Genomic DNA, 10,420 nt, shown 5'->3' with positions numbered 1-10,420 from the left:
CCAGTCTTCGCAGATTCAGCAGCTTCAGCAGCTTCAGCAGCTTCACCAGCGTCACTGTTTCATCAGCCTATCCGTCTCAGAAGAGTCATCAACCACCACCAGTGTCCAGACTCCATGGGGGATTCTTCTTGCTGCTGCTCAGGGCAGATGCCCTGTGATCACAGAATCTCCCTGAGTCTAAGTGCAAAAGACTTTGTGACATAACTCATTATCACATATCATCTGCTGTAATAAACATCTTCTTTATTTCATTAACTGGGAGCAGTGCTGATTGTAGAGCCTGCTGGTGTCAGACTCTACAATCAGCACTGCTCCCAGTAGACCTCACTGTGCAATAATACCTGTATACATAACTTATTTCTCATTGTGGTTTGCACTAACAGGGCAATTCTTATACTCATATTTATTATTTATTAATAACAATACACTGCCCACACTGTCTATAATTACACTGTTTATATCTGTACATATTATGTTTATATGATTCTATTTCTATTTCTTACCTTTTTATTATATTGTTTATTTTTTCACTATTATTATTGTTCACTGATATATTGAATTGTCCCTTGGCTGCTGTGACGCACAAATTTCCCCGTTTGCGGGACAATTAAAGGAATTCTGAATTCTGATTCTAGTCTCTCCTGATTGAACTGTACCACTGTATAGCCTAACGTTAATGTGGTGGAATTTAACAGTGCAATGGACAATCTTATCTAATTAGATTTAATGCAGTTTTGTTCTGATCTTGAATGGAGATACATATGTTCAGATTTGGCCTGTCTGCCTGTTAAACAATGTTGATATTTGTATTATAATTTGATACTCCTTAAACATTTTAAGAGATTAAATGGGGAGTTTTTCCTTATCAAAACGTGGGGACTAAGGATAAAGGGTGTCAAAGGGTCACATTTATATTTAGGATTTAGAAGAAAAAAAATTACAACATTATGTTCAGTTACTGTAATCGCTGCACACAATTGAATTTGAGGGCACCAATTTGTGCTCTCAAATGTACTGAATGCTAAGCTTAAAGCTTTATTTAGAAAACATGGCCACAACATAACCTTAAATAATGACTGTGTTACTTTGACATGGGGCACTTTTCCAAGACAATCAGATAATGATGCTGGACCTGCCTTTGTTGATATTGCGCATCAGAAGTGCAAAGTCCAAAACAGATCTGCACATAATCAAATTAGGGGCAACTTAGTACACTGTGACTTTGTACCTAAGTGCAACCACTATTTGTGCAAAACATGATGATCTGTTTATTTCTGTTGGACATTAAGAAAAGAAAGAGATGGATTTGCCAAATGTTTAACCAGAAAGTTCCTGACATCAAAGCTTGATTGCTTGAAACACAAACTGCATAGATTTTGGCAGCACTATTTGACAGATCTCTGGAAACTACTGAGTGTTAATATATTTTGTCCTCACAGGGACCAACACACAAACAATAATTAACACCAAAGAACCTTTACAGAGTCTATCAGGTCATCTCAGAGTGCTACCACAGCTCCACCAGGCTGCAGTGACATACACAAATCATAGTGAACTGGTTTCTGTTTTCACTGGCCTATCACTGAGTAGAAACAATATTAATAATAAAGCAATTTCAGACTGCCAGGAGGTTAGAAAGCCCAAACAGGATTTACTTTCAGTTGTAGTCCTCAGGGGCCATTGATCCTGTTAGGTGAATTGCCCACAAGTATATCTTTGCCAAAACACAAAACACCCTTATAATTCAGCCTGTTAGGACCAAAGGGCCCTGACATGAGCCCTTGCAGAGCTGGAGAGTCCTACTGTGACACCTGGTCTAGACCAGGCATAAGCAAAAACACTGAAGCAGAGGCTCATTTCTAACTGCCAAGGATTTAATTATCTGATTACTGTGAGTGTTAATCAGCAGTAGACTACAGGATGTAAAGCCTCCTCACCAGTACTCTCTTATGTTGAACACAAAGTTTAAAACTCTCAAAAGTCTGACAGAATAAATATGTCATCAGGGCTATTTCACCGTGGGCTGAAAAATCTAACATTTTAGACAGAAAGCCAGTGTTACAAGCTGTAGGTGTAGAGTAAAGTACATTTTTTGGCCACTGCTCTGCTCGACTTTGACCATCGACTTTTCACAAGTTTCCCAACTCTGTGTCAGTGTAATACTAAATGACAGGACTGACTTTTAAATACTTGTTCACTGCATTCATTGTAAATGTCTCTAGCAGACACAGAGCAACATTACCATTTATTCAGAGTCATGTTTCTGTTTACGTGATGAATGTAAATCCATTATTTACTCTCTTTGCTCTGTTTTGGTCTCTACCACCATTTGATTCTTTAGCTGCTAAATGCTCCACTTTGTTCACCAGCTAGTTGCAACTGTAGTCTGTTTACTTTTAGCACCCTGTCCTTGTCAGAAAAACAACCATATAGGTTGACTGTGAAAGCAGCTTATTAAAACCTATAATTATGTTTCTTGTTAGGTGGCGACCTCTAGTGGCTGTAGTTATTATTATGGCAGCAAAGGAGGTCAGGCTTAGTAGTATAAATAGTGACAAGTCTGAATAAAGGGGAGGCTGAGGATGGATTGTCAGGTCGAACACATACAGGAGAGCTTTTCCCTGGTCCCGTCTCTCTGGTTTCATCGCTGCAAGCTACACTTTTCACATTACATATAGCCCACCAAAGTTACAGTGAAATTTTCTAAAGGGGGTTTGGAAATTTTCTTACACTACATCATCATTTAACACATGGATGCAATACATGGTATATAACATTTTTCATGCCAAATTAAAACAACTAGGCCAAACGTTTCATCATATGTAAAGCAAATCAATCAAATTAAAATCTTCTGCCTGCCTGCTGCCAGATGATTTCGGTATATGGTCGCATTCTCTAGTGCTAGTTCTTTCTAGAGTGTTTTCTTGTGTTGTGCTTTGCCAAGATCTTAATTTTGCTTCTCTACTCCTCCACCAGTGAATGACCTCCCTGGATCAGCTCCACGCTCCACCTGTCCCCCAGCCTCCAGCACCTCTGAAGCGAAAGCAACACATGGTGGGGCTGGAGGATAGCGCTTGGGATAGGGAGGCACTGAGGTCCTGAGTCAAGCCAAAGCCCGCCCCTCGTTTTACCCGATCTAATCTCTCTTATGGTACAATAAATATCTTTCAAATTGCTCCCTGCTCTGGTGTCAGCTTCTGGGTCCTAAACCAACCACGGACACATCGTAACATGAACGGTGTCTCTGTCTCAGCCACTCCACCCCCCTACTGTTTGTTTCTGCACTATGTACAATGAGAGGGCAGGATCAGAGCATTACATACATGTTTACTTCAAGATACAAGTTGTCAAGACAAAATATTGTTATGATGTAATGGGCCCTAACGATTTATAGTGCATATTCTAAAGCGTAAGGCACAAGTGCATTTAGAGCATGTCACATGTAAACAGTGACACTCTCGGCTGCTGGACCCTCTGCAGCCATCCTCCTGACAAATCCTGAGATCCTGTCTGAAAATATTTATTACAGAAGCTAAATCAGAAACTGTGGGGGTCGCCAGATCACACAAAATGGCAATTTCTACATAATGTTGTTTTAAAAGCAATTATCAGAACCCCAAGAATTTTGTTCATAAAGGATGTAAAACCTCTTAAAATATAATTTACAGTTTTTGGAATGATTTTTTACAAACATTCTCGGAAAATGTAATTAACAAATATAATGTATGGCACATTATGGTACAAAGCAATGCAGAGCCTTTTAAAGGCTTTCTAAAATATGACTTTCCAGGCCCTAAAACAGAATTAGAATTAGAATCATCTAAGTTTTGAACATGAAACAAAAGGCATATAACATAGCTTGGCAAGCTACACTGCATCAACTGAAATGCAATATCTAAGAGAAAATGGAGAACATTTCTCATTCACTTTGTATGAAGAGACACTGGAGGGATAGAGGATGAAAAGAGAGGGTGCTAATGACTGAGACAAGACAGAAGAGATGGAAAAACAGACCCAAAAATCAGCGTGGGAGGCTGGCAGGAATGAAAACACTGCAATGTGGGCTAGCGCTTGTCCAGAGGTAACTCATCCTACCGCCAGCTTCCTGTCTCTGTCCAAAATACTCTGCTGCTGACCTACTTCCCTTTCCACTGAGCTCTGATTTCACTGCCAAGGATCCATCTGGTAGCCAATAGAGAAAGTGGTATTTTATGGATACCCTGACATCTGTGTATTAATGCAGTCACTCCATTCTGCTCAGTAAGAGAGTGGGTGATCTGACTGTACAACATAGATTGGTGTGGGGTTTATCCAGTGTTCTATCATACTGGCAGGTGGAGGTCCCAAAATGTGATGTTTTAAGGCTCAATCACGCCAGAGTTTAATATGGCACAATTTTACAGCGATCCTTTGACATGTCAATCTTTATAGGGACAGAGAGCCGGGGAGCCCACAAGAGTGTCGCTATACTATTGTGGCTTATTGTGTTGAGTTATCAGGCTGTTCTCAGAAAAACGACCATATAGGTCGACTGTGAAAGCAGGTTATTACTTTATTTATTTATTTATTTTAACTAAGTAGGTCGGTGGGGGAGACACATAAATGACATGGTATGTGGTAGAGATATGAAGCAGAAAATCAAAATAAAGTAAAAAGAAGTAAATATGTGAGTGAGTGAGTGAGTGAGTGAGTGAGTGAGTAAGTGAGTGCGTAAATGAAATAAATTTGCAGATTGCCAGTACTGCATGGAGAAAGCGAAGTCAGTGACAGTGATGTGACTCAGTGTCTGTGAACACTTCAAGTTACAGCCTGTCATTTGAAGGAAGCTTCTGTAGGGCATTAAAGATATGATGATATAAATGGCTGCCATTTTGTAACAAATGTATTTTTAAACCCCTTGGAGTACACTTAATTTTCTCCAGAGGCTGGATCAGAGGGAACACCAAAAATGGCTGTTAGGGGGCATGGTAGCAGATTAATCTGAAGAACATTAGAAAGGGTTTTGAAGATTGAATGCCAAAAAAATTGCATGTTGGCTTGTTTGAAGAGATGAGCAAAGTGTAGCAAGAAGCAACATATAAGTGAATCTAAATAAGGATTTGGGTATAAAAACTGGGATGGACTGACTTAAATGAAGAAATTTAGGTAAAATATTCATCATAACAGCTTTAATCCTGCTGATAAGCAGTAGTGGTAAATTACACCACCTCTCAGACTTAATTTGAGAGAGCAGGGCAAGGAAATTCATAGAGAAAGAGAGGGTCATGAGTGAGTTACTTTCACACCAAGGTAAATGAAACCACAAACAGCATAACGGAAAGGCAAGTCTGATTGCTGGAGCTGTAGCAGAGCTGGATTTATCAGGAAGCATTCTTTCTTCTGAAGATTAAACTTGTATCCAGAAAAGGAGCCAAAATCCTCTTGAATTGAAATAATAGCTGGCAGAGAGAGTGGGATTTTTGATTTACAATAATATATTGTCCGCGTACAGGGACAACTCCACACCTCCTTGCATCTCACCTTCAAAGGAGGTGGAAGTGGGTAAAGCTGCAGAAAGAGGCTCGACTGCCAGCGCAAGCAGCAGAGGGAATGCAGCGAGCCCTGACATGTACTGCATTCAAGGGCAAAGTAGCTTGAGCGGGAGTCATTAGCCTCATTCACACTGCCCTTTCAATGCAGGAATCATGCACCAATACTCTGCCTGCGGAGAGCGGGGACAGTTTCGCTCCAGCTCTGATCTGCCTGCAGAGGTAGTATCAGAGCCACAGCAGAGGCGAGACGGCTTCTGTGTGAATGGAAAAGCTGCAGGCGCGGATCAGGGGTGTGTCGGTCTGATGGTGTTCACACTGGTAGTGGCTTTGGCAACTTATATGAGGAAATGTCTGTCCTACCAACTCTTCATCACATGTCTGTCAGCATCTGTCCCCGGCAGCAGAACCAGGCAGCTCCTGCAGTTGAATGGCATGTGACGTGATTCAGAGCAAAAAACCTTAACTCACCATGTCTTTGTCTCCCTCCACTATTGTGTTGTTGTAGCTACTGTCTCTGGAAACTTGTATTGGAAAAACACTCCTGACCGAGACCAGTGCTGCTTGGTTCAGTGTGAACAAACAAAGGCAGCGTAAAGGCAAGCCTTCGTTGTGGTGATAATGCGATAATGAGTCTCTGTTTGAAAAGGGCTATTGGTGCAGATGGAGGCTTGAGAGTATGTGTACAGATGGTGAATCCAAGGGCAACATTTGTTACCAAAACGAAATTTCTTTACAGATAAATAGGCTTATATAAAACAGATAATCTCATTTGATGCGATCAAACACCTTGTTGGCATCAAGCGTAATAACTACTTCAGAAGGGTTTCCGAGAGTAAATTATGTTCAAAAGTGTACATAATTTAAAGAATGAGTATCTTCCCATTATAAAACCAGTTTGCTCTTCTGATAGGATAGTGTGACTGCCTCCAGCCACTGTGCGAGGATCTTAGCCAGTATCTTTACATCTATGTCAAGGAGCCTACCTGTAAGAGCTACACAGCATAGCATCCTTCTGCTAGAGCTATGGGAGCCTGTGTGAAAGTAGGTGGAAGATGTTCGTTTTCAAGTGATTCGTTGTACATAGATAAAAGCAGAGGGGCCAGTTTGGCATGAAAACAAAAAACAAAACAAACAGAAGAAAAACGGTCAGGGCCTGGGGCCTTACTGCTCTGCATAGACCTGACTGCTTGAATAACCTCGTCAAGGGTGAGAGGAGAGTTAAGGCCATCTGCAATCTCAGATGCAACTGAAGGAGTCACTAATTCATCTAAAAAATGGGTCGTACTTGCAGTATTTGGTGGGAACTCTGACTAATATAAGTATGAGTAAAAGGATTTAACCCTTACAGGTCAGAAATCAAATTACCGGGGGAAGAATCTGGGGGATTAAACTGGAGGTAGCCCCAATGGTTTATGGTGCTCCAGCAGCCAGCTTGCCTTGTCGCTGTGCTTATATTGTGCCATGTGAGCACAGAAGTAAATGCTCTGCATCTTGAGTAGACAAGTGGTTGAATTCAGACTGGGGGTTAAAGCGCAGTTTATATAGTACTGAAGACAGATTTAAAGTACATTGATAGTCTAATTCAAGTATAGCTTTAGAAAAATCATCTGATCTAGCCTTATGGGTCTTGTTAACATATGAGGAATAAGAAATAATTTACTCTACTGAGAAAGGCCTTAAGTGACTCCTATGGGAGTGAGTGGGAGGAGGAGGTTGTCTGATTTTAAGTAAGAAAATCATTGATAGCGGCAGCGATCGTGTCACAAAATTTTTCATCAGACAACAAAAGAGAATTGAATCTCCAGTATGGGGGTGTTTGAGACTGTGTAGATATAACTATGAGGTCCATGATCAGAAATAACAATAACAAATAACCTTAGGCAGAAAGGTACATGAAGAAATAATCGATGCAAGAAAAGAAATGGTGTGAAAAAAATGAATACTCAAAAGACTGGGGATGTTTATATCTCCTATTTTTAACAGATTATTATTATTAGTATTAGTATTATTATTATTATTATTATTATTATCATTATTTTAACATAGTGTTTAGTTAAATAGTATGCTTCTGTAGGTATTAATTCCATTTTGATTTAGCTGGCTGGTAGTGGGTGGGGCTTATCAATTAACCCAGTGGCCCAGGTGAGTTAATTAGGCTGGGTAACTGCGTCCAGTGGTGATTTTAGTGCTGAACCATTTGGAACCGGTGCGAGACCCAACATCGGAGTCACCTTTTTGTCGTGAAGATGGACACCCATTACCTCCAGTTTTGATTTCCTTTTGACTAACTTCCAACAACCGATAAAAACTTGAACTTGAACTACTATGATAAGGTTGGAGGTTTGATCCCCCAGCTGCAAGTGTCCCTGGGGATTCTGAACCCCAAATTGGCCCTGGTGGCTGTACCATCAGTGTGGTAGTGTTTGTGAATGCCTGAGCAAAGACACATTATGAGGCTCTTTGGTTAGGAAGCACGGTATCACTCCTGATGAGCAGGGTGGCACCTTTCATCACACAGCGTCTGCCATCAGTGTGTGAATGTGCCTGTGAACTGGTGAATGTGACAAGTGTTGTAAAGCACTTTGAGTGGTTGGTAGACTAGAAAGAAGCTATAGAAATGCAAGTCCATTTACCATTGTAATGTATGAGAGTAGGAGGTAATTGCTACACTTAAAGGAATATCTCTATTCGTTCTCTCCCCAAGATGGAGATGTTCAGATGGATATCAATCTGTCTATTTCTAAAATAGACCTGGGAAAATGACACAGAAACAGGATGAAGCAGACAGCCTGGCTCTGTCCAAATAATCAACAAATATGTGGAGAAGAATCTTAAGTTTGTTTACTGTTGTTCATTTAATATTTTCCTCTTATTAGATCATGTAGTGAACAGATTAAACATGGTGGACTAGAATGCAGTAGAGCACAAACATCCTCTAATGCTAGATAACATAGAAAACTACAGCTTTATGTTTCTGTGTAACTTGTGTTCTGGGAATTCTGGCTGTCAGGGCTCCCATCTGTCAGCCAAAATGTGCAAGCACATTATTTTCTTTTCTTATTTTTCAAAATAATCTGAATCAAAGACAATTCCAATGTATCCTGATTACTGACATTGCTGAAGAGAACACCCTCTAACCCATAACCACCGCTGTCATATTTATAGTACAGCACAGGAGAGCACTAACACAGTTTAAACACAAATGTGTGTCTAGAAATAGAAGACGCTCAGGAGACAGAGAGATAAAGAGACATTGGAAGGAGAGGGGGAGCATTTGCATAACAGCAACACATTAAATAAATGGGAAACACTGAGTGAGACTTTCTGAGTGCATTTCCCTTTGAGGTTAGTCATTCAGTACATTTACATGATGTTAGAAAAAGAGTATTGTGTTAGTCCGACTGAATCCGGACTTTTAAAGTCCATGCAAACATGTTAGTCTGACTGAAATCGTACTAAATGGAATTTCTCGAAGTCGGACTGACACACCCAGATAATGCAGCTGGAAGTCGATTTACTCTTTCATGTATACGCCTTAGTTGGACCTGAACTGGACTCGGTGTTCTGTGCATGCACCACAGTCCCCGTGCCGGACATTGACCCGGAAGTCATCGAAGGACAGCAAAGGTATTAATACAATATACATTATGTAATGCGCAGTGCCAAAAAGTCATCCATGTTATCACCGTTAGCTGTGCAGTCCATTTGCAGCTTCTTAACTTGTTTGGTATGTGACACAAAAGGTCAACCGGATGATGGTCCAGTAGCAACTAGGTGAAACGGTGCCTACCGTGGTAGAGTCCGGACCTACTTCCATCAATAAATCGATTCTCCCCTGGTTCTTATATACTGGGACAATGGCAGAAGTCCAACTAAATGGCCTAATCGAGCTCTGACTGTGGGTCAACTTAAGTGTGCATGGAAACGTACTGATTGACATTCTACGTCTTTATTATTAGTGTGAATGCTGACTCAGCATTTGGATTTTCTAGTCTCCACCTCTGGGTATGTGATACATAACATTGCTTGCTTTCGCGCTATACTGTGTTATATTCTTATCACTTCAAAGTTTAATTGGAACATTGGTCGTCATTCACCTCCTCAACCATGGCAGATGAGAACATGAGGAAATGGAAATGGGTAGTGCTAAATAAAGGACACTGTTGGGTTAAATCCCTGGATTACCGTGTATTCCTTCTGATCAAGAAAAATACAGCTGTTGCACTATTCCACAAGCTACTAGACGTTCCCTGTGCTTTACACAATGAGCGCAGAATTTTGTGACAAATTTACCACTAGCAAGACATCGATTACTGCACACATTGCCCACCATGAGCAATGGCAACAGATCACAGTAGACCACCTGAATTCCCATGCATTTTCTTCAGAAAATATAGTTGTAAATTTGTCTAGTTTGATTTAAAACGCTGCAAGTCAAAGCAGCCTTCCATACATACAGAAGCAGTCCCCCCAATCAACCAGTGTGACCCAGGCAGAGAGCGTGACATGCATAGCTCCACTATACCTTATCAAGAGCCTCCCGCTCCAGCAGGTCCTGCACTGCCAGTAACTTGATGCTGGAAACAGAGAAAGAGTATAAGTTTTACATTTACATATTCACATTTTGACTGCATATTTACCAACATATCCACACCAAGCCACTCACTTCCACTAACCACAAACTGTTTAATTGGCTGAATCTTATTTGACTGTTGTGACCAGCAAGTAAAACTGTTAAAGCCACTCTGTACATTTTTATGCAATTATAGCATATATATTATATGCAATCTCTGAATTCTAATAGGCATGGAAAAGGAGGATATCACACTTATACACAGGAATACCAAGAAAGGTGAGCTTATTTAAAGGTTATACATTAAAGTGGTATT

General features: G+C 40.5%; 1 protein-coding gene across 1 annotated transcript in view; it reads right to left on the bottom strand.

Annotated features, from left to right (window-relative positions):
- eepd1 (endonuclease/exonuclease/phosphatase family domain containing 1) overlaps positions 1–10,420 on the bottom strand; it is a 38,567-nt gene that overhangs the window by 8,208 nt on the left and 19,939 nt on the right. Inside the window, exon 3 of the mRNA XM_073462943.1 lies at positions 10,057–10,108. Within this exon, the coding sequence (XP_073319044.1) occupies positions 10,057–10,108 (52 nt within the window). The remainder of the gene's footprint in view (positions 1–10,056; positions 10,109–10,420) is intronic.

Source organism: Pagrus major, chromosome 3 (genome assembly GCF_040436345.1).
Source record: "Pagrus major chromosome 3, Pma_NU_1.0".
NCBI classification, from domain to species: Eukaryota; Metazoa; Chordata; class Actinopteri; order Spariformes; family Sparidae; genus Pagrus; species Pagrus major.
The sequence above is the reverse complement of the archived record's forward strand: the minus strand, read 5'-3'. Positions and strand labels throughout refer to the sequence as shown.